The sequence below is a fragment of the Amborella trichopoda genome, chromosome 12 (assembly GCF_054954075.1).
Source record: "Amborella trichopoda isolate Santa Cruz 75 chromosome 12, AtrichopodaSantaCruz75HAP2 v2.0, whole genome shotgun sequence".
NCBI lineage: Eukaryota > Viridiplantae > Streptophyta > Magnoliopsida > Amborellales > Amborellaceae > Amborella > Amborella trichopoda.
The window spans coordinates 5,183,782-5,208,561 of record NC_142347.1 but is presented as its reverse complement, the minus strand read 5'-3'; the positions used below and the strand labels follow the sequence as shown (position 1 = coordinate 5,208,561).

The window sequence follows — 24,780 nt, the reverse complement described above, 5'->3', positions numbered from 1 at the left end:
CGGGACTGGTTGGACCTAGACACAGATCTGAATAGTATTCGGGTCTAGGTTTTGGACTTAGACCCGACCTTTCGGGTCTAAAATTTGGACCCATACTCGGACCCAAGGTCGGGTCTACCCCTCCGGTCTTAGGTCTGCTCGGGTCCATTGCCACTCTATAGCCAGCGCAAGCTGCCCCACCAAGAATAGCCCAGCCCCAGTCTACCAAATTTGGTTGGATGGATGGGACTAAAATCTAGGTAGGGTGTTCGGGCTAGTCTAGGGTTTGGCGTCGTCCAATCCGACCTTTCCATTTTTTGTTTTTTGTTTTATGAATTTAGAGAATTAAATAAAATTAATTTCTATTACCTGGTACTTGATCCCATTAACATCACCCAGCGGTCCCACCTAGCCCAAGAGTATAGTTGGGCCTAGGCTAGGGCACTTTTGGCCTAGTTTGCGCCGGCCCTCTAGATTTCTTTATTGAGTTCTAGTGAGCCCTACCTTGATTTAGGCTTGGCTTGTCGACAACCGTAATGTGGACGCAATTCAATCAATTCTCTCATGATATATTTTTTTTAGGTGTCGCTCTCTCACCTTATGAAGGCTCTTAATGGTTAGAGAAATTTAAATATAGATCGGTTAATTTTAAAGGAATTAAATTTCTGTTTGAAGGTTTAGAAGGGATTGTCAATAAAGTGACATGTTATCTTTTGTACAAGGAGGTCACACTCATTACATATCAAATTAAATGGTTGGGTTGAGCCACAATGTTCGAGAATTGTTTTTTTTTTAGTTTTGTGTCTTATCAAAGACACTTTTACAACCATCTATTTTTAAAATTTAAAGGACAAGAGTGATTATAACTTCTTTGTATAAAATGTAAAAAAAAAACTTTATATAAAGCCAAGGCTCTAAACAACCAAATTAAAGCCCACATCAAAAATTTCACTAAAAGAGGTTGTTTTGATGCTCAAATATCATCAAATTGATCATCTCGACATTAAGACGCATGGACATGAGAAAAAAATAGATTTTAAGTTTTGGACATAGTGCATCTTGTAACACATTTTTTGACTGTCAATTTTCAAGATTTTCAAGTTTTCATAGATCTACTTGATCTATACTATTTTTTAAGCTTTAAATTTTATAATTAAATACAAAAATATATTTTAAGGCTACCACAAAGATTTCCAGTATTGAAATCATCTTTCTTGACATTATTTGAACGTGCACTTTAATTTAATTATTTAGAGCCTCATCTCTATACAAACCGCACCGAAAGGTAAGTGGTTTTTTTGTAAACAATCCTATTTTAAAATAAGGACATACTGTTTTGAACATGGGAAAGGTTTCTATATTTCCATTATTGTATGGAAGATTTATACTTCTCCCCCATCCAGCAGTTCGCTTTTGATCAAGTGAGCCTCTGACTGTTTGATCTAGATCCAACGCTTCAGAGAATTTTATTTTTAATTTTTTCATACAAATTATGTGAATATGAAATTTAGTACATACCATAATTTCAATCGGGCACACCTAAAATGTATTAAAAAATAAAATGACCAAAATACCCTGAAAGCATAGGTCATTTTATTTTATTTAGGATTTTTTTAATATTTTGTATAGGTGCGAGTTTAAGAAAGAAGTTGACACCCAAAATTTGGTGTCAAAATATTTTATATAAAAATTAAAAATATAATAGTGTAGAGGCGTGATATTGTGATTGTGGCCATCTTAGCCATCCATTCAGAATGGACGGCTGGATAGAGAGAAAAATATAAATTTTATAAAAATATTTATACTTCCCATTTTTTATTTCTATATTGGCCCCAATTTGAAAGTTAAAATATCAAACTACTTGGACTATACAATGTTGCTACTTTTGAACAACCTTTTGGGTTATAAAGGCATTTAATTTGTCAGAATCTCGTTGGCCCTTTGTTGTAACCTTGCAAGCAGTTATATTGCGACCTTCGAAATGGGGTTGACAATGTTTTCTTCCTCATGAAGGAACAAATGAATGATTGATCCGAAGAATACTAAGTCGAGAACTCCAAATTAAGCAAACACTATTGCAATTAACGCTGTAAACTAACATAACAAAAAACTAATATTATAAATATAAAGAACAAAAATAACCACCATTGGGTGTTCAAAAGAAATAATATATATATGTGGGGTTCTTTTATCTCCAATACCCTAAACACCCAAATCCAATTTTCAAACCCAATCAAATAATAATATGAATATCAAAAAATTCTAATCAAAATTTTCGCCAATTTTGGGATTATTTTATCGCCAAAAACCTATTTCCAAATCTTAGTTTCCCAATTTTTTTTTTTTTTGAAACATACCTGATTCGATTGAGAAGATTGTGCTTTGAATTGAGAAGATTATGCTTCGAATTGACCAGAGATGAGCGAAAATAGTGCTAGATTGGCAAAATGGCAAAGAGAGAGCAAGAGAGAAGAAGAATGGGGCACCCCATTCCGATAAAGCAAAGCAAAATGGGGTTTTTTTGGTTTGAAAGAGCCAAAACCCTGATCAATATATCGAACACTTGACAACTTCTTTTCGTTTAAATGCAAAAGATCTACATGTCCGTGGTCGGGCCTGGATCTACCATGCTCGGTCTGCCTCAAGGACTCGGGTTCGATTGACCCCTCTCGAACAATCGCCTAGCCTCACCAGCCTGTGTGCGGCTCGTGTGTCAAGGATTTTAGAGCGATGAAGAGATGGATTCGAGCACCTACCTCACCGCGGTTTGAGTTTGTGGGATAAGCCCGGGTTATTGCCCTTATACATCATTGAACACAAGCGCTCCGGCTATCCAGTAGCGCGGTTTGAATTCGATCTCCTCTCTAAACTCAACAGCTCAATTGGACTCTCACTTGAAAACTGCTAATGAAATCCAAATATAATGTACTCCTTTTTAATGTGCTTTATGGGTTAATGGTTCTAATATTGGCGGTAGAGTGGTTAAAAAAATAAGAAAGAGAGGGTAGAAAGAAGAGAATAGGAATTACTTAATGTGAACTTGGTATAGAAGTGATAAGAAGAAGAAAATGAAGAAAAAGTAAAAAGAAATTAGGAAATGACTCATAGAAAATTGGACACTCTCCCGGCGTAACCTCCCTCAAGAGGTATTATCGGAGACAAGGAAAAGCACTAGCCTCGAAACCTTGGTACCCAGAGGATTTAGAAAATGGAGTTACATGACTGAAACTATAATTATATCACTAAACCAAAGAGCTCCTTAAAAGTGATCGAGGGAGAGAAGAAAGAGAAAGAGAAAGAGAGAGATGAAAGTCTCTCAAAACCCAAACACTGTCTGACTCGGTGGTTAAAGTAGTGAAAGGGTCAAAACTATAAGAAAGCTAACTCAAGATGACCCCAACCCGAGTGTAAGATAATCAGTGTCTCTTATGATATAACTTCACTATAGAGGCTGATAGTTGGAGGAGCAATCCAAGAGTTAAAGCCCTAGGTCATTATCTCAAGACGACCCCGTGATGGTTTTCCATATATTAAAATTCAAATTTTATAAAATTTGAATAAAGGCATTGTTAGGTTTTCCATATATTAAAATTTTCTATTATCTGTATTCTATTTTTTTTATGCATGTTTGACTGCCCACATATATTTGACAGAGAAACAATGGTCTTTCGTCTCTAGGTTATCTGATCTTAGTCTTCAACAATGGGGATTTAAATGGTCTTTAAAATGGGTCATGCTAAAGCGTGAAATCATCCAAGACACTATAATGTTGGTCTTGAAAAAGCATAACATCTGGGTCACTTTATTTTCCGTCCACATTAAAGCTCAAAGCTCAAGCTTCAACAAAGATAGAAGAAGAGCAGATGAGCATAAGAGTGAAACCCTAATATTTATATATATATATATATATATATATATATAGAGAGTGAGAGAGAGAGAGAGAGAGGTTGGGTTGCTTTCTCTTGAGATTAACCATGTTTTCATTGGTGATCCACTATGAGAGAGAGCGATTGAGATTGAGAGGGTGATCCACTATGAGAGAAAGATTGAGATTGAGAGAGATAAAGGGAGGGGGGTGGCGATCCACCATGAGAAAGACAGAGATTGAGATTGAGAGGGTGATCCACCATGTGTGAGAGAAAGATTGAGATTGAGATTGAGAGAGAGAGAGAGAGAGGGAGAAAGGGAAGTCGGGTGCATGTCTTTATTGAGAGGAGAGAAAAAGGAGGAGGGGGAGGAGACAAAAGAGGAAGCAAGACTCAATAATTTTAGGCATAGAAATCAAATCTCACAAAATTCAACTACAAGTTGAATATTTGGAGATTCAAATATTTGGGAGTTATCTTAATATTAGAAGTTATGATTTGACCTTATGAAACAAGGCATGTAAACTCATATGATTAGAATTACATAAGATTCTATATTATCCTAAAATATTAGAATATTAGGGGAACTTTAGGTAGTAAGAAAGTGGCATTTGGGGTTTCATATCTCAAGTAGGTTCTAAGAAAGTAAAAACTATTTGAAAGATCAATTTTGAATATAAATAATTTTTTACATATTCAAAAAGAGCAGAAACCATAATTTGAAGCGCTCCACAATATTTTAGGCTGTGTATTTCAAAACGCTTTCTGCACCAACAATAGAGTTAAAAAAAGTGTGGAGCGGTTTGATGTTCTCAAACTGCCCACAAAACATTGAAGTAGCTGAAGGTTTAAGGGTCAAACTTTCAAACGGCCAAAAACTAAATTCATGACGTTAGGGGTGGCAATGGACCGGGTGGCTGGAGAGCGAGCCTAGGCCAAGCAAGATCAGCACAACCCTTATTTATTTATCTTTTTTGCTTCGTTTTTCTTTAATTTTACCAAGGTACCTAGCCCGGCCCAGCCCTGGCCCAAGAACAAATGCAACTACATTTGAATTGGAGGCCACATACATGCTTTGACATCCATATTGCTAGGAGAAAAGTACTTACCAACCTAAATAGTTGACATACAAGTGCCAGTATGGCATCAATAAACTGGAGGCGGCACTATTACACTTGATTGATGGGAAGAATGTCATCAAGCAGAACTTTCACAACATACGCCCCCAGGATGGCAAACAAGCTTGCTGGTGCACTACTCTAGAACTCCTTACTTGCCAACAAAGGAGGTTATGATCTAGCAACGACAAATCCAATCTGGCTCCACCTCTGTATTCTAACCTAGTTGAGAAGGGTTATTATATATCATATCATTTTGATTTTGGCATGTTGACAGAGGGATGAACGGATCAACAAAACCGAAGAGGGCTACTCAACAATCACTTTTGGACTCAGGGTTGGACACTAGCCAAGGTACTGTGCCCCAGCCTCAGATGTTGTGTTGGGCTCGAGCATGCTATGGCTATACTGTCGATGGCTAGCTCTATATGGGAATAAGAGAGGGAGCCAGAAAGGAAATAAAGCACACTATCTTACAACCAGGCCTTCCTTGCCCTTCGAGCTTCGCTCTCGGGCTTGGAATGTCTTGCTGCTTGAGTCCTAAATGCCCCTTAAGGGCAAATAAAACTTTCTGGCTTCCTATTTTAGGAGGTGAGGTAAGAGATCTGGCAGCACAACCCTTGTTCATTATTAAGGGAGCTAGTAGCTAGCATGCATGCGTGCATACATGCATACACATGCCTATATATGTGCATGCCTAACATAAACACAAATCAATTTAATGACTCGGTTTGGTACCTAGACGTCGCTCAATTGGCACTTTAATGGCCCTTTACAGAGATTGAAGATCATTTATGCATCTCATTACATAAACAAGACAAAACACTTCCATATACCCATCTGCCTTGGCCTGGCCCGGCCCTTTGCCAGCCCTACATGGCGGTTCAAAATTGAGAACTATGAACTACTCTCAAAAGAAAAAAGATAAAACAGTTCAGGGCGGTTTGAAGTCGTATGTTTTTAACCGCTTCAAAGATGTTGCTTATTCACCCATTTCTCCATCTTTTATCTCTTTTGTCCATTTTCCTCTCCAAAAACACTCTCAACTGCAATATTTACCGAACCCCATCCTCCTCGACGCATCTCTCCCTCTCTGTGTCGTTTACATCATCTCTCTCTCCATCTTTGCTCTCACAGGTAACACTCATCCCTGCATCACCTGAAGCTCTCTGTGCTGTGACTTCCTGATTGAAGTTGTAGCAATCTTTGACCTTTCCATCCACTATGAAATATGCAATCATGAGATTAGAGTTTTACTAGGTTAACAATACTCGATTTTGCCTATTTCATTGTTTATTTCCTGTAATTTCTCATACTTAGTGTCTACTCATTTTTTGTGTTCTAGGGATAGGCTTGAAGTAATGAGAAAATGATTAGTGATTACGTAAATAAATTACTACCTATAAATTCCATGTCATCTGCCGTTTTGCAAGCATTCTGGATCAAGTTGATTTATTATGTATTTGATTTGCATATTTACTATTTGGCCATATTGTATTGGTGAAGACAATTTGAGAATTTGGCTAGGGCCGGAACGCCCCAAGTATCTAATAAATTCTAGGGGAATTATCTATATACCCTCTTTTTAAGTTTCGTTTCACAATAGGCCCAAGGTTTTAAAAGATATCTTGGAATATAAAAATTATAGATTTTATTTCTTCTAACCCCCTGAGTTATTTTAAACCAGTTTTTTTGGTCTAACAAAGCTAAAAAGATATGTCTTTTCCAAAAGACATCATTCCAAACTTCTAGAGAGAGAGAGAAGGGCTTCACGAAGGTAAAAGGTTACCGGAAAGAAAGAGAGAGAGGTGTTTGGAAAAACACGGGAGGAGAGAGCGAGTGAGAGACACAGGAAGAAAGAGAAAGAGAGAAGTTCGGCATATATAACTGAGGAGAGAGAAATGATTGGGTTTAAAAAGAGCATGTCTTTCTCATATTTGTTTAGGTTAAAAAATAAGTTTAAATGACCACCGGGTTAGAACATATCTTTTGAAACCTTGGATTTATCAAATATAAAACCTAAAAATAGATGATATGGAGATATTTTCCCTAAATTCTAGTTCAAAGATATCTTATCAAATTCCATAATAATTAGACATTTATCAAATTTTGTTATGGAGATGGCATAGTCTCCCAACCATAATAATTAGATATCTATTAAAATTAAAAGTATAATTTTTTGGAATAGTCCTATAATTCTGTTTTTACTTTTAATTTCGATAGACATCGAAGTATTATTGTTTTTCATTGAACTTTTAAGTAACAAATTTAGTTATATCTAATAGCATTTTACAAGAATTATATTAATTACTATAATAAGACATAATATTTAATAGGGTGTGGTTTGTATAGGGCTAAGGCTCTAAACAATCAAAGTAAACCACACCTTGAAATAGTGTCGAAAAATGTGGTTTTAAGACCATAAATATTTGAGATAGTCTTAAAATATATTTTATTTCCAATTATAAAGTTTAAAGCTTAAAAACTAGTGTAGATTGAGCACATCTATGAAATCTTGAAATTTTTTAAAATTGACGGTCTAGAAATGCATTACAATATATACTATTTCTAAAACTTGAAATCTATTTTTTCCTCATGTCCATGCATCTTGAGGTTGAGATGATCAATTTGAGGACATCTGAGCATCAAAACAACATCTTCTAATGAAATTTTTGAAGTGCGCGCTAATTTGATTGTTTAGAGCCTCACACTTATATAAACTTTTTTCAATTGAATAAGAGTTATTTAATGAGGTTGGACTACAAGTGAAATAGCTAGACTGTTCTACGGTAAACATATCAATATATGTTCAGAATATAGAACTTGATTATAAAATTAAGTTCACTACTTGCAAGTATTTCTTAATCTAATATTTCCTTATTTTTATTTTAGGAACCAAACACCAGGACCGTGAAAGATACATTGAAGAATTTAGAGAACAAAGAATATACTTTTGGAATAAAGGCTTCAATTAATAAATTTTATTCATCTTTGAATTTGGTTTTGCAATCTTCCCAAGAACTAGTGCATATTCTTCAGGGAAGGGTGAGCTTTGATAATTAGCGTATGTATTTGGAAAAAGTTTGTACAAGTGCGAGGGTCTAATTAACCAAATTAGGACGAATGTCAAAAATTTCACTAGAAGAGGTTGTTTTGATGCCCAAATATCCTCAAATTGATCATCTCAACATCAAGATGCATGGACATAAGAAAAAACTGGATTTTAAGCTCTAGAAATATTGTTCTTGTAACACATTTTTGGATTGTTAATTTTCAAGATTTTTAAGTTTTCATAGATTTGCTCGATCTACACTATTTTTGAAGCATTAAATTTTATAATTAAAGATGAAAATTTATTTTAAGGCTATCACAAAGATTTCCAGTATTAAAACCACATTTTCTCGACACTATTTGAAGGTGTGCTTTACTTTGCTTGTTCAGAGCCTCGGCTCTATGCAAAGCGCACCATATTTAATATCATGTATACACATATGCCACTAGAATATGCACACATGTCACTTCTTAGTTCGGGACCCGTTTCCACCCTAGGTCAAGTCTGAGTCAAGCAGACCAAGGCCTGAAGTAGACTCAGACCTGACCCACCAGATCTATCAGTTCGTGGTCGTATACCTTACCCATTAGCACCTGTATTTTTGACCAGGGACTATCATTTTCCCAATGTTGTCAGATTCGCTTACGAGAGTTCTTCGATTTGGTGAAAAAAATGAAGCAATTCGGTGTTTTGGCCGACTAGGGGAAAGACTCAAGACTTTTTTAAAAAATTCATATAAATAATTTTGATATTATATATAAAATAGGGAAAATTGCTAAAAACCCCCAAAAATATACTTTTTAGACACTTTACCCCTACCCTAAACTTTATGCATTTATTTTTATCAAAACTCACCTTTTATAACTAATACCCCCAACTCAAAACGTCACATCTGTTTTGACAAAAATACCCTCCCTTTACATGAGAAATCATTTTTGAATCCCAATAAAAAGAAACGCTGGACCGCATTTGTAAAAACGTCGGACTGCTCAGCTAATGTACTCCCAAAATTCCGGACTGCCATATCAAAACACCAACTGCCCCTTCAAAATGCCGGACCGCAACTCCAAGATATCGGACAGTAACTTCCAAATGCCTTGACCGCCCATTCCAACAAAGAAAATTAACACCGGATTGCCCATTCCAACAAAAAAAATCACTGGACCACCCATTCCAGCAAAAAAAATCACCGGACCACTGATTCAAAATGCCGGACTGCCTTCTCTAACGAAAGTAATTTGTTCTACGAGGGAAGGGTATTTTCATTCAAGATAAGTGAATTTTTGGTGCATGGGTATTAGCTAGAAAACATCATTTTGAGGTTTATATAGATATTTCTTTTCTGACCTAAGCTGCCCCAAGCTTCGGCATTTGATAAGTTCTAATTTGAATATGTTTTTGGTGTTGCGGACGATGAGGTCCCCCTTCTCACAGGGAGGAAAAAAAGGAGAAGAATTTTTTACTTTCTAGCTTCTTCTTTACCTCCTCCCCTCTCTGCCTCATTTAGAAGAAGAACGATGGTTTTGTATTTTGATGATTTAAAAATCGGAGGTTCAGATCAAGAAATGTCAATGTAGATCATGAATCGTTGATCATGCTCTGGGAGTTCTTGTCCATAACCTGGAATTGGCTTGGTACAGAGTGACTTGCGTGAGAGAAATAGGTGAATCACACGAGGAACTTTATTTTTTTGTTATTTTTATTTTTTAGTCTTTCAAAATTTAGAAGTATTATTTTGTTTTTTTCGTTTGTCACCCAAAGAATTGGCAAATCGGTTGAGCCTGACCAATTCGGGTGTCTTATTATCAACATCATCTCGCAATTTTGCTTTTTTTAGACCATACCATCGACGACTCTATACGTCTTCGTATCTTTTCTCACCACTTCTAACCACGCCCTCGATGCCAACCGCACCCTCAATACCAGTAACTTATATAAGTTTCAAATCATTGGTTTTTGACCAAAATGCTTTTTAGTTGGCTAACTATTAAAAACCTCCTATGAATTAATACAAAACGAAAACAATTCAATCCTCTAGAGGAAGTATACTGGAAACTTAATCCCGCATGTAAATATTTGCATATGGGTTAAAATTTGTAGATTTTCTATGTTTTGTCCCAAATGTCAATCTTAAAAAATAAAATAAAAAAATTTAAAATTTACATAAGACAAATGGTTCAGGAAGCGTCTGCTCATAGCTGGGTTCTTAAGTAAATTTTTTTTGATTAAATTATTATTCATATTGTGAATTTAAACAACTAACACTTGTCTATCCAGATCAAAATTGGTCGATACAGATTGAGATTGGTGGGTGGATGATCTAGGTCTATGTTACACCTTCATAATTGCTTGATTTATGTCATTTCTAAAATTTTTATCATTATTCCTTTTTTTTGTTTCTTTGTTATTGGACCCAAAGACTCGCCCGAGTTTGCCATGGTTTTAGAACACTGGGTGAATTGAAGATGTTTTGCAAAATTTTATAGAAAAGGAATCCTCCTGGGCAGGTGTCTTGCGATGACGGGTGTACTCTACTCTACCGTGGGAGTCGACTATGATCTCCAACACAAAATATTTCGTCATTTCTTTTCTATGATATTGTTTATTGTTATTGTCTGGTGGTAATTTTCTTTGTCAACACCAAATAGGAATTTTATGTTCTTAAGAATGCAGGTTGAGACATTTAAAGAAGGGGAGTGATATTATGTCACCGTATCATTATAATATAATGAAACCACGCACAAAGGAAACGAGATCTTGATCAAGTACACAAAAATTCAATCATATTTCATTGAATTGAGATGGGACATTACAAGCCAAAATACACCTGACTTTATATCAAGGGAGAAAAATGGATAAATACATGCGAGAAAATTGTGAATACACTCATTTCCAGAATGAAAGGGAGAAGAAAGGAAACAATAAAGTGAATGAGAGGATCATGAAACATTCATCTAGCTTGGAAATTAAGGGTGCGAATGGATAAGGCAAAGACAAGGGCGAAGAGGATGGCATAGCCAACAACAACACAGGCAACCCAAGGCAGCATGTCATAATCAAATCCATATGAAGCATTGAGGAAGTCGCGTAGCGGTACGGGGTTGCCCTCGGCCGTGAGCAACTGCTTTGTCACATTTCCAAACTGAGACACCATCAAACCGTAAAGTGTCCAGGCGACGGGACACCCCCAGTAGTACCACCTCCACCAGCCGGGGATGCTCTGCAAACATGGGAATGGCCATGAAGTTCTCACAAATGATCTATACATTGTTATGGAAGTTGTTATCTCTATTTTGCTAATGTCATAGCATTTGACCTTTGTTTTTTATAAGTTAATTGGAAAGAACTTAGAATTTAGACTTCATTCGACATAAGTTTAATGAAAGTAATAAAGAGCCATACAAGGAAGGCTTATGTGGTCCTCTATTGGAGCTAACCTATACAACATGATATTTTGAAGGAAAAAACATAGTTATGTTGGCTGGATTGGAATCCTAGTTTCAAGAAAATATGAAGCAATTATATTTTAAATTAAATAACCAGGAAAACGAAAGATGTGTAATTCACTTACAGTGCGTGGGAGCAAGAAGCCAGTGAAGAGCATCCATACACCATAGAATGCAGAAGAAAGAATGGAGGCAAAAGTAGCATTGGGAGTTAAGGCCACAGTCATCATCCCGTAATATGTGTAGTAGAGGAAGGTAAAGAACATGAAGAAGAAAAACCACAAGAACTTTGCCAAAGTGAACTCGAATCCGATCATACAGTACACCACCACCCCATATACAGCTGTTTGTACAAACACATAAGGCAGTTCCACCAAAACCTACAAACACAATTTCACTTTCATTGCCATTGCCATCAAAAGATATACCTGTATTTTCTTTTTATCAAAGTTGTGAGTTGTTGAATTTGTTTCATACCTGAGCCAAGGCATATGGAAGGGCTGAGAACATCCCAGCTGCTCTCTCCCTATAGAATACACTTCTCTCTATGTCGACCACTGGCTGAACTGAAGATGCATTATTCACCCCGAGGAAGAGAACCGCAGAGAACATGGAACCCATCGCATTGAGGAAGTCTTGTTGCTGCTCTCTATGTTTTGACCATTCGTGCAGCACAGTGAGGTTAGAACAACAGTGAGTTGGAATGCATGAAGTACTAGCATGGAAGGCAATATAAATATCTATCTTGAACATTCTTGGTTAGGTAGTTTAAGAAGACATTCTCAAGTGCTAGTTTTTATAGTTAAATTTTAAGAAAAAGCTTTGGAAAATTTGAGAAAAATGGAAGCATAAAGAAAACTGTTAAAAAAAATTTTGAAACTTGTGAGACAATTCAATCATAATTTTTTCTGTTGGACCAGAAATGGAGAAAGAAGAGAATGCTTACATCTTGCTTCCCATGTCCCAGAGTATGCTGCCAAACAGGAGGGCGGCTACCAGGGTGAAGAAGAAGCGTACTGCATTGAATTGAGGGTTTCTCCAGTAGGACCAGTGTTGCTTCCAGAGGCAGGCCACAGCTTGCACCATGAATGGCTGTGAGAATTGGGTCTCGAAGTGTAGGTCTTGAGACCCTGGTGTTGGCTTGCTCAACTCCTCAATCAATGCCATATTCCCCGTACAATTATGGGGGAAGTAGTAATCTTAAGACGAAACACTAAAATTTCCCAAGGAGATCAAAAGGGAGGATCACGAGTGACTTCATCATAGAGACAGAGAAGAACTAAGGCAACTACTCACTCATATAGAGGAGAATTGGCATAAATGTTAGCCAAATCCGCCTGAAGTCGATTCTCAGAGGCTATGGAGGTGACCTCTAGCATCCAAGTTGCAGGATTATATCCTGAGGTTATCTCGGGGACACCTTCGATTGATTGGAAGTAGTCGGTGAGTTGTTGTGAGTTCGTCCCCAATGGGCCAGCGTAGATAACTTGTCCTCCTCGTTTCATCAAGAAGAGCTGAGAACATGAAAATTTGTTTGTAGGATTACATAGGAACGAATGGATAGAACATATTAAAGGCAGAATTCCTAAAACTAAGTATTTGTTTGTGTGCGTGTGCGCGCGCACGCGTGAGAGAGTACATACCTCATCAAAGGACTCAAATATGTCAATGCTAGGTTGGTGTATGGTGCAGACCACGGTGCGGCCTGTGTCCACTGTATTTCTTACAGTCCTCATGACAATGGCGGCTGCTCTAGCATCGAGCCCCGAGGTAGGCTCGTCCATGAAGATGATGGAGGGGTTGGCAATGAGCTCGACCCCAATTGTCAGTCTCTTCCTTTGCTCTGTGGAGAGGCCATTGACCCCTGGCACGCCCACTAGAGCCTCCCTCAGGTTGTTCAGCTCCACCAGCTCCATTACCTCCTCGACAAAGGCCTGGGTATCACAATGATAAATTTCTAGTTACTTAGACAAAGCTCCATTTTTTATAAGAAAGTACAACTCCGTAAAAGAAACTAGAATTTGACCCTTTATTGTAGAAATATTTGGAGATTTTGTACCAGGATTAATTTCACTGCCCAAAATTAAGTCGAGGGAAAGGCCAATAGCTAATTTAGCAGAGATCCCAGTTAGATATTTTCTGTCCAATATAGTTTGGAAGATATGGAGTTGATTGAGGAAAAATTTCGAGCACTATAGTCTTTCTTGTGTTGGACCATTGAACAATCCTAGATGCTTTAAATGGAGAGACAAACTCTTAATACTTATTCCTAAGGGTGCAATAATCGAATTTGTTCTACATTGGTGTGCTTTGCTTGGCGGTTAGGATATTAGGGGCTGCAACACATTGTCCAAGGTTCAAATCCCATTGCCGAACTTCCAAAAACAAGACAATCAAAGTTGGAATTTGAGGAGTGTAACCTTTCGAGTGTGCGATTGGACATCAGCTGGGAGTCGTAACCAGGCAGAGAAGAGGAGCGACTCATGGACAGTGAGATTAGGGGAGTGAATATCATTCTGCTCACAGTAACCAGAAATACTGGCAAAGGTCTCTTGCTTCTTTGAGTAGCCAGAGATGGAAATGGATCCTTCAATGTAGCCACCAGTCTTACGCCCGGCAAGGACATCCGTGAGTGTTGTTTTCCCTGCTCCGCTCACACCCATCAGGCATGTCAGCACGCCTGGCCGGAAGCTTCCGCTCACCCCTTGCAACAATTGCAATCGGTCTTGTTCTTCCCCATGAGCCTTCATTTCCTGCACACCTAGGCCTTTCAGTTCACTATCTTTTTTTTGGGGGCTATCGACATAATTATCATCAGGATCATTTTAGTATCCACTATTAACTGCTACTACTTCTACCACTACTACTAGTAAATTGGGTCAAGAAGATCTTGACATACGGCTGGCATGTCGACAAAGTACTTGATCTCCTTGAAGGCCAACGCAAGCGGTTTGAATGGTAGCACCATTCCTTTCTTCTGTTTCATTCCATTTGTTGTAGTAGAGTCTCCTACAAGGAGAGAAACACATGACAAAGAGTGAGACCTTTTAAATTTTTCTGGGTAAGTAATAGGATCCAAACTACACTTTCAATGTTGAGAAAACGAGCCTATCTCCCTCTATGACTTCTCTACTTACCAAATACTTTTCCATTCAGATATCCATTGACCTTAATTTGGTCTTCATGCTTCCCCTCTGATGTATCCTCTGTGATAGATGCCTGAGGCTTCCCAAGAGCTGCATAATGAAACAATTTACGTTTTTTTCCCATTAACTTCTTTTCATTTCGATCAATTAACAGTAGAAACAACAAAAGGTGAAATTGAAATGTTGTACTCACGGTCAAGATACTTTAAAGCTAAGGTGTAAAGGATGTTGAAGAGGACGTTGTAACCCATGAGAGCCCCAATCCCAATCCAATACCAATTTGCTTCAGTGAAAATCCCTCGAATCTTCAAGAGTAGCTGGCCTATGTGGACACCATTCTATTGCACATGTACAAGATAGTTAGCTACTTCCTCCATGCACTCTTTTATCCTAATCTACATGAACCAAAAAAGTTTTAAAGGGATTTTTTGCGTATTTCATGTTAACCTGTATCCATCTATTTGATAGGAACTCATTTACAGCCACAGCATTCTGAGCATACATGAGAGGAGAAGACCAGTATCCCCATTTCCACCAGCTGTAGATGTCCTCTGCCAAAATTTGGATAATAATTTATTTATAATGGTGTGCATACTTTTGTAATATAAACTAAAGCAAAATAGCGCAGAGACAGTTACAATATGAACATTGTACATAATCAAATGTTACTACATCCATGATACATTACCTCTTGAGACAATGAAGCCTCCCAAGACAAATATCACCAATAGCGCAAATGCTCCAAATGTGTTAGAAATGATTTGGTTTCGACCTAGTGCCCCGATAAAGCGGAAGAGAGACAAAGACATCTGATGCACGTTGAATAGCAAAAAGAATTGCCTAAAGAATCTGAAAACAGGAAAACCATAGGCAATTCATTGTCAATTCTAACATTACAATTAACAAAAGAAAGACAAAAAGAGCAAACCAAATTCACAAGATTAATTTAAATTAAAAAAAATAAAATTCATGAGCTTTGGTAGGGCAGAGGAGGATGAATTAACCTGCTCGGGTTCGGTGCTAATCCAACTGAGTAATAGGTTATAGCTACCCATACGAAGGACTCCAGTAAAGAGATTGGTATCCTCATGAGAAATGTGGGGAGAGTATAGGCCCAAGCAGGGAAGAACTTTGCATCTCTTTGCTTGTAAAATACAGACAGCTTCACTATCGTCATTTGCAATTCTGCTAGACCATTAAACATCGCGTTCACGAGCCCACAGAACAAAACTCCCATGTACTTGGACCCATCCCATAAGGTCTTGTTTCCCATCTCTGTGCGGAGGAAGACTGTCGTAGTCATGGTAGCGACAATGGCTATCTGTGAAGAGCAATACAAGGTCCATCAAATGAATGATTTTCATAGATAAACCGTATGATTCACCAACTCTTTCATTCAATATCAAGGGAAAGAGAGAGAAACCATTAGTATCCTCTCTCTGTTTCTCTATCTGTCCTCCTATATATCTGTCTAAAATGAAACCAGAGGAAGAACATAAGAGTGAATGGTTGGACCTGAATAGCTTTGAAGATGAAGATGAAGGCACTTCTCTTCATAAGGAGCACTTCTCTATCAAAGCAAGCCTTGAAGAGCTCCATCTTGGTTAGGCCATACTTGTTTCTAACTAGGGCGGCAGGGTGGCACTTGGACTTGTCATAGGGCACCGAGAGACCAGATTGCATCTCCCTGCCGACATGGAAGGACTGGAATGCATCTGCAAATTCTTGTACTGGGATATATCTGTAGCGTTGATTCTTGTCGAACCAGTATTGTTCTTGATCCTTCCTTGATGTCACCTGTATTGGCAGTCAAGTGAGAGAGAGAGAGAGAGAGAGAGAGAGAGAGAGAGAGAGAGAGGACCTCTTGCAAGAAATGAGAGTGGCAGAAGATATTAGGAATTACACTGATTCAAAATTTTCTAGGTGTCCTACAGTCCAGTTTTTTGTTATTAAGGTATTGTTCAGTGTTCAAAAATTCAGCTGAGGACACGGTTAAAGCTCAGGGCAATTGAGAAACTAAAAAATATGATAATTTTATTCGATAGTGAATCCATGTATAAATCCTGTTTGTGTGATTTGGATGTATGACAATGATCTGTGAGTTTTTCTTGCTCGATTTTCATATTTTCTAGGAATTTGGCTGAAGTCCAGGGGGTCAAGGTGGCTAGGCACAACAACATAATGTCTTTAGTTCTGTTCATGCCACAAGTAGGGGATCCCTTCCCCACTGAACTACCCAAAAAGAAAGGTTTTATATATATATATATATATATATATATATATATATATATATATATATATATATATATATATATTTGAATTATTCTGAATATCTTAAATTTTAAATGAATATTTCTATGTCCTGTTTTATATATATATTTTAGATTATTTTGAATTTTATATTGTTTTTAGTTTAGTTTGAGTTTTTCCCTTTTTTTATTTTCTTTTTTTTGGGTTTTTTAAGGGCTCTTTTATCTGTGTGCACTAATTACACGTGTTCACTTGGACTCATTTGAGTAATTCGGCTTCGGCTGTAGCAATAGCCAATTCCGGGGCCCATGCCGAGTTCCAAAATATTGGAACTCTTTAGGTTCACAAAGTGTTGAATCATGGATACTCATCTCTTTAGTAAAAGTAGATTAACCACTGGATAAAGTTTTATGTTTAAAAGTAAAATTAGTTGAGTTGAAAGCTATGAGAATCATTCACGGTTCATTTGCCATGTTTACTGTAAGGCTAATTTGGTGGTCGATGTTCTTGTCAAAAAGGCTACAGTTTTTGCGGAGGCCACCACTTGGCACTCTAGGCCTCCAAATGTTTTTAACCTTCCTTTATTTCATGACACAATTATCTTATTGTAGGGTTATAAGATAGTACGATATAATTTTTTCTATCTTTTATTAATGAAAAATGGATAGCGGGCTTTCTTCCTGATTTACCCAAACAAAATAAAAGTCATGACTGGTAGAAAGACTATAGTGTCTGTAATTAGTTTCGTTGGCTTCTCAGACACATCATTGGTTTCTCAGTCCCTGTGGTGCAAGATTCTAGATTGAAAGTCATTCTATATGTAGACTGTAAACTCTTAGACGGATACAGAAGGTTGCCTTAACAATAGGACGGGTTAAGTGAGAATGAGAGGCAATTGAAACTCTTGCAGTAAGAGAGAGAGGTTTTACCTCCTGCAAGAAATCGGCCACTCCTTTCCTTTCGGGACATCGGAATCCCATCATGTGGAAGAAGTCGAGAATTGATTCTCTCGGTCCATGGTACACAACCTGTCCCTCACAGAGAAGGATGATGTCGTCAAAGAGATCATAAGTCTCGGTGCCGGTTGCAAGAGAGAGGCAACAAGGCTTCCAAAGAAGACATGAACAAATTGTCGGAGGCAGTTTACGATTTGGAAAGTGGTGGAGGAGTCGAGCCCTGTTGATATCTCGTCCATTAACAGAGCAGTCGAGGGCCCTACCATCATCTCTCCTGTCGTGACGCGTTTCTTCTGACCGCCTGATATCCCCCTCCTCATGTCGTCCCCCACCATGGTCTCCGAGCACACCTCCAGCCCAAGCAGCTGCACACACTTCCTAACTTAATTTTCTCACTAAAACATCTCATTCTCTTTAACATATCCCAAATATGCTAATCTAAATTTGAGTTGGAGGGAGAAAGGGAGAGGAGAGTGTCTTATTTGGGGTGCCAAACCTTAAGTATATAGTCGGTCAGGATGCTTGATTTTTGTCCTTCCGATGCAATTGCCTACAAAAGAAGAAGAAACAGTGGGTGAATTGAGACTGCTAATACCATGACTTCTTTCTGGGTTAGGTCTGTTTCATTGCTATGTTACCGTCATGAAAAAATCAATATCAGGGTCTGGTTTTATGGACTGATCCTTCTCTCTCCTTGAAAGCTCCGCAAGAACGGCTACAAAAACCAGTGGCTTTTAAGCAGAGCATTCCAACAAAATCAGCAGCAAAAAATAGAGTTTGTTAGAGAGAGACGAACCATAACTGTTTCCTACGCCTTGGCATCGAGCAGAGAAATCCATGGTCTCTCGGACTGTCATCTCTCCAATGTGCAGATCCTTTTGGCTGATGTACACCGACGTCCTCTGCGGCACAAACTCCCTCATACTGTGCCCATTGTACGTCACCTTGCCCGAAACCTGTCAAAACACACCCAAAGAACTGAAGTTTCTCTCTTTTTCTCTCTAAAAAGTGCCAAATTTTGGAGATGAAATTGTAGGCAGAGTGAACCCACCTTGAGGCTTTTGTCCAATTTTCCTGCGAGAGCCAAGAGGAGGGTGGTCTTTCCAGCCCCTGGAGGGCCTAGTAGCAGGGTCATCCTGTCATCACACCAACACACATTGTTTGAGAGAGAGAGAGAGAGAGAAGTAGTTTTGTCTATCCACCTTCCGGGTTTTATCACGCCGGTAATTCCCTTGAGAATTGTCACGGGCTTCTTCTTGCTCTTGAGCAACTTCAGGAAACTCATAAAGCTCTGCCAACAACATGTCTCTCTTAAGTGAATATGAAATTGAAAGCACAGGTATTGCAGAAAGTTGTATGTTTTCTTAGGTGATTCCAATGGTTTTTTTGGTCACGATTGTTCGAAGTGAGACCATTCGAGGAATTCATAATTACTCCTAGTTATTAGATGTCAATTTGGATGTCATATTTTTTTTTTTTTTAACTTGAAGTCTAGTTCAAAACACGCTTATAATCACTGCATTTAAAATCTGAAATATGAGAGTGATTCTGACCTCTTTGTATTAAAAATATATGGTCGCTTTATATACTTTCTCATTTCAATTATTAAGGCCATTATAGGTCTCTCAAGAGAACAATTTAAGAATTCAAGGATTTTTAAGTTCGAATGTATTTTCTCTGTATATTTCTTTTCAAATATAGTAGTTGCTGTAGGATCCCAATACAATCATGTAGTAGAGAGAGTAGACACCTCAAGGGTGTTAAGGGTGGCATTGAGGAGAGTGGGCAAAGCCCTCCCTCCCAAGTAAGCCTCTGCGTCCACCCTGAGTTGCTCATATCTGATCTCAACCTCCGGCAATGTTATATTCACTCTGCAAAGCCAAAGCCAAAGCCAACCACCATTAGATAGGAAGAGCAAACATGTGTGAGATATAGATATATATATATATATACCTGTCTATGCGCTCGCGGAGCTTCTTGACGAAGATTTCATTATCCTGCTGGTTTGTACCTTTATTCTGAACTATGCAACTGACTCTCTCTCTCTTCATTCATTTTTTGAGTCAAATCTTGTGCTCAATGTGAGTGATAATTGGCCATATGCTGTTGAATATGCAGCAATGTTTCACATACTGTTTTTTTTTTTATTTTGATATTATTACTGTGCCATTGGCTTGCTTAGAATGTTATTGGTTTGCAGAAGTAGATCAAGCATCATTTGATCTCATTTCGAGTCAAATCTTGATGCTCAATGTGTGTGATAATTGGCCATATGCTGCTGAATATGTAGTAGCGTTTAACACACTATTCTTTAGCTGATTTTGATATATTATGTTGTTATAAGATTGCTTAGAATGTCATTGGTTTGCAGAAGTAGATCAAGCTCTACTTGTTCTTATTTTGAGTTGCTGAATGTGAGTGATTTGTCCATATGCTACTGAATATGCAGTAATGTTTAACACACTATTGTTTATCTGATTTTGATATCATTATGATGTTATTGGCTTGCTTAGAGTGTCATTGGTTTGTGGAAGTAGATCAAGCATCATTTGATCTCATTTTGAGTCAAATCTTGGTGCTCATTGTGTGTAATAATTGGACATATGCTGATGAATATGCATCAGTGTTTAACACACTATTTTTTATCTGATTTTGATATCATTATGATGTTATTGACTTGTTTAGAATTTTATTGGTTTGCAGAAGTAGATCAAGCACCATTTGATCTCATTTTGAGTCAAATCTTGGTGTTGAATGTGTGTGATAATTGGCCACATGCTCCTGAATATGCAATAGTGCTTAGCACATTATTTTCTATCTAATTGTGATATCATTATGATGCTATTGGCTTGCTTAAAATGTCATTGGTTTGAAATAGTAGATCAAGCATCATTTGATATCATTTTGAATCAAATCATAGTGCTAAATGCGTGTGATAATTGATCATATGTTGCTGAATATGTAGCAATGTTTAACAAATTGGTTTTTATCTGATTTTGATATCATTATGATGTCATTGGCTTGCTTAGAATATTGTTGGTTTGCAGAAATAGATAGAGCATCATTTGATCTCATTTTGAGTAAAATATTGGTGCTAAATGCGTGTGATAATTGGTCATATGCCATTGAATATGCAGAAGTGCTTAACACACTATTTTGTTATCTGATTTTGATGTCATTGGCTAGCTTAGACTGTCATTGGTTTGCAGAAGTAGCTCAAACATCATTTGATCTCATTTTTTGAGCCAAATATTGGTGCTAAATGCGTGTGATAATTAGTCATATGCTGTTGAATATGCAGCAGTATTTAACACATTGTTTTTATCTGATTTTGATATCATTATGATGTTATTGGCTTGTTTAGAATGTCATTGGTTTGCAGAAGTAGAGCAAGCATCATTTGATCTTATTTTGAGTCAAATCTTGGTGCTAAATGCATGTGGTAATTGGTCATATGTTGCTGAATGTGCTGCAGTGTTTAACACACTCTTTGTTATCTGATTTTGATATCATTTTGATATCATTATGATGTCATTGGCTTACTTACAATGCCATTGGTTTGCATAAGTGGATCAAACATCATTTGATCTCATTATTTGAGTCAAATCCTAAATGCATGAGATAATTGGTCATATGCTGCTGAATATGTAGCAGTGTTTAACACACCTATTTTTTGTCTGATTTTGATATCATTATCTGCTCCACTAATGTGAAACAATAGCTATAGAAATAAGAAATGGGATTAGAACTGTTTGCCTTTCCCATACATTGATATAAATCTGTAGACACCCTATTTTTAAAATTGACAAAATTCCATGATTTTCTTAATCTTAGAAAAACCTAGGACCACACTATTTTAGAAGGCCCCTAAACCATAGACCACCATAATCCATGGTCCCAATCCTATGATCCACACCTAGCAAATCTCATAGTTTTTAGTAGTTAGTCATCTACACCTAGTAAATCCCATAGTTTTTAGAAGTTATCCATTCCACACCCATGGTTTTAGTAGTTATCCATTCTACACCTAAAAATCTCATAGTTCTTAATAGTTATCTAATCTACATCCCTATTAGGTCTATAAGAAAAGGAAACTAGCGTGCTAAGGGGGAGAGAAAGGGAAGAGATGGGAGAGAGAGGTGGGATATGGGAGGCTAGAAAATCTAGAGAGAGAAAGAAACTAGAAAAAAGAAATCTTAAAGAGAGAGAGCTCAGAGAAAAAGAAAGAGAGGGAGAGAGAGAAAGATAGAGAGCTCAGAGAGAGAAAAAGCCGGTTAGCAAACCTAAGACCTAGGAAAACCCTAGCTCTAAGCCACCCTTAGATCAAGAAATCCAACCAAGCCAAGGCTTGGTCAAAACTTGAAGAGAGACAAAAGAGGACACACGGCATAAACTCAGCCGGTCTTGATATGGGCAAGGTTTTAAAGCCTCGGGTTTGCAGGGCCAACTGGCCTGGCCAGGTATTTTTCTCATTCTTTTTTTCTTTTATTTTTTTAGTTATTTTGTTACATTTAGGATTTTATGTTTATTTTATTCTTTCCTGCTTTTTGGATTGATGCTGACTCTGCCATTGATCTGAGAGCGGATCTACTCATTTCTGAATAGATCTAGCCTCAAATCAGAATTTGATTTTCCCCACTCTCTATCACTTTTTTAAAATCAGTTTGTAGTACGGATCTGATGGATCTTCCTATGAAGACTATCTGATTTGCACTGTAAACAAAATAGTTAACATGGTACTATGAACGGTTATCATTGTAGATACATTGTAACAAATTTATATATGAATGGTCAATTGTCCATATGCCTTGTGCATAAGTGGTGCTATCACTCCATAATATTTAATATTTCTTAATTGTCCATATGCCTTGTTTTTGTTACCTTTGTCCGTTAGTATTTCTTTTCATTATTTATTCATTTATTATTATATTTGTTTGTAAGTAGAAAAAAAAGAAAAAAAGAAAGTGGATTACTCATTGAATTTTGTGATAAGAGCATGTTTATGTTTATGTGTCTGTTTCTTTTCTACTTCTAAAAAGTTGTTTTGGGTTCGTGATTATCTCTATTAAAAGAGGCTACTCAACTTCCTATTTTCTTCTCTCTCCACCTACTCCAACTTGTTAAGGGCTTGGATCTGTTCCAAATAATTTTCTTGTGTTTCGGGGGACTGCGTGTCTTTGTTTATGGCTAGAAATTTTCAGATTTCAATGTTTTCTATTTTATTTTCATCTCCTTGAACTTTTGTGAGTTTTAGACCGAGAGAAAGAGAGAGAAAGGCATAAATATTTTCTTTTGGGATTCTGACTTTAGTTTCCTTGTTTGTTTTAGTTTGTTGTTGTCTTCTTTTATTTCCTCGTAAGGTTTCCTTGTTGTTTATTCATTTTCTTTTATCTTACTAAAAGAAGCAGAGTTTTTGATTAAGAGGTAGAGCTTTCTTTTTGGAGATATTCCATAGTTAACGCTTTGGGTTAATTGTTAACCGTTGGTATTCACGTTCAAAAACATTCTTTGGTCTCTTCTGCTTTAATCTTTTTTTGATATTCATGGAATAATTTTTCTTCTTTGGTATTCATGGCATAGTTCTTCATATCAATAATAGGTGACTTTAAGTTAAGTGGGATGAGGTGTGTGAGTTGTTAAGAGAACTTTGGGGAATAGATAGAAACTCTTTCCTTGAGAGGAGATTTACTTAGATAGCAACTAATCCCTAGAGAGGAAATTTATAAAAGAGTTAGCTAGAGATGGACAGGGAAGGGAGATTGAGAGAAAATAGGGAGAGAAAATGGGGAAGGGAGAGAAAAAGAGTGGGTGTTTGAGGCCATCTTTCTTATCCACTAAAAAAAAGGTATCTTTAGCTAGTTTTTAAAATAAAAAATCACTTCCCTAAAAAAAAAAAAAATCAGCAAATGTTTTAGGCATCTTTGTCTAAAAAACAAAAGAACTCTTTTAAAGGCAATCTTGCTTTCAAATTTTTTTTTTTTTTTTTTTTTTTAAAGGCATTTCTCATATCTGAAAATTAGGCAAAATGCTATCTTGCTTTCAAAAAAAAAAAAAAATTTTTTTGAGGCATTTTTCATTTTTGGAAAAGAAAAATTTGCTTTGCAAGATAGAAAAAACAACTTTTAAAGCTTCTTTGGTTTAAAAAAAAAAAAAAATCAATTTTGCTATAAAAGTTTTTTTTTGTATGTCATTTCATTTTCACAGAAAAATAAATAAATAAAGAATCTTCTCTTAAAAAATAAAATTCAACTTTGGCCTCTCCCTCTTTCCAAAACAAGAAAAATTTTTGTCAAAAAAATAATAATTCTATTTTTCATTTATTTTCTTGTAATTCGATAGTTGCCACTACTTCTATTTTCATTAAAAAAAAAATAATCAAAATTCAGGGTCACTTGCACTCTCTATCTAATTGTGCCCTGATCGAGTCACCCTTGACTTGGGGCACGCTCAACTAGGCACGGGTTGTGTCTGGTTCCACTTTTATTAATTGTATACCTTCTTGGGCGTTGCTTACCCGCACATCTGACTATGCTTTTGGTCGGTCAAAAACCTGACCCGAAGCACACCTTAATTGGCACAATTTGTGCAAAGTGCTCACTCCTTTTTTTTTCTTGCATTGTGTGTTTTCCTGTTTGCTATTTTTCTTTTCACTTGCAAGATTCTTTACACACTCTTGCACACAACGGATTGGGGAAGCTCGGGAAACCAACAAATTTTTTGAAAACTCCAAAAATCCTGCACTAACAGTCGTGAGGGAAAGATAGCATTGAGAGCCGAGGAGGTTGAGATTTATGTAACTTTAACTGTGAGCCCCCCTCCATAATCCCTAGCCTCAAAGCAACTCCACACATAGTAGGACTTGGTTGATTTCCATAACAGGAGGCCAGGACCTATGTGGGGACCTACTCAGCCTAATCGCATTTCAATAGTAAGGAACCCACTCAGACCGAGCCTACTTATAGTTTAA

At 37.1% G+C, this 24,780-nt stretch overlaps 1 protein-coding gene and 1 pseudogene across 1 annotated transcript; both read right to left on the bottom strand.

Moving 5' to 3' along the window:
• Positions 1 to 10,781: 10,781 nt before the first annotated feature.
• LOC148779394 (ABC transporter G family member 39-like) lies at positions 10,782 to 16,404 on the bottom strand. Its single transcript, XM_088854672.1, has 14 exons — positions 16,123 to 16,404; positions 15,612 to 15,928; positions 15,296 to 15,456; positions 15,055 to 15,158; positions 14,801 to 14,945; positions 14,599 to 14,697; positions 14,361 to 14,470; positions 13,882 to 14,214; positions 13,105 to 13,395; positions 12,758 to 12,975; positions 12,408 to 12,635; positions 11,939 to 12,110; positions 11,587 to 11,841; positions 10,782 to 11,235 (listed from the first exon to the last, which is right to left on the bottom strand). The coding sequence occupies exons 1-14, from the start codon at positions 16,288 to 16,290 to the stop codon at positions 10,966 to 10,968; spliced, it is 2,871 nt and encodes a 956-aa protein (XP_088710798.1). The 5' UTR covers positions 16,291 to 16,404; the 3' UTR covers positions 10,782 to 10,965.
• A 685-nt stretch (positions 16,405 to 17,089) lies between these two features.
• On the bottom strand, positions 17,090 to 19,864 carry LOC148779393 (pleiotropic drug resistance protein 1-like; annotated as a pseudogene).
• Between the last annotated feature and the right edge of the window lie 4,916 nt (positions 19,865 to 24,780).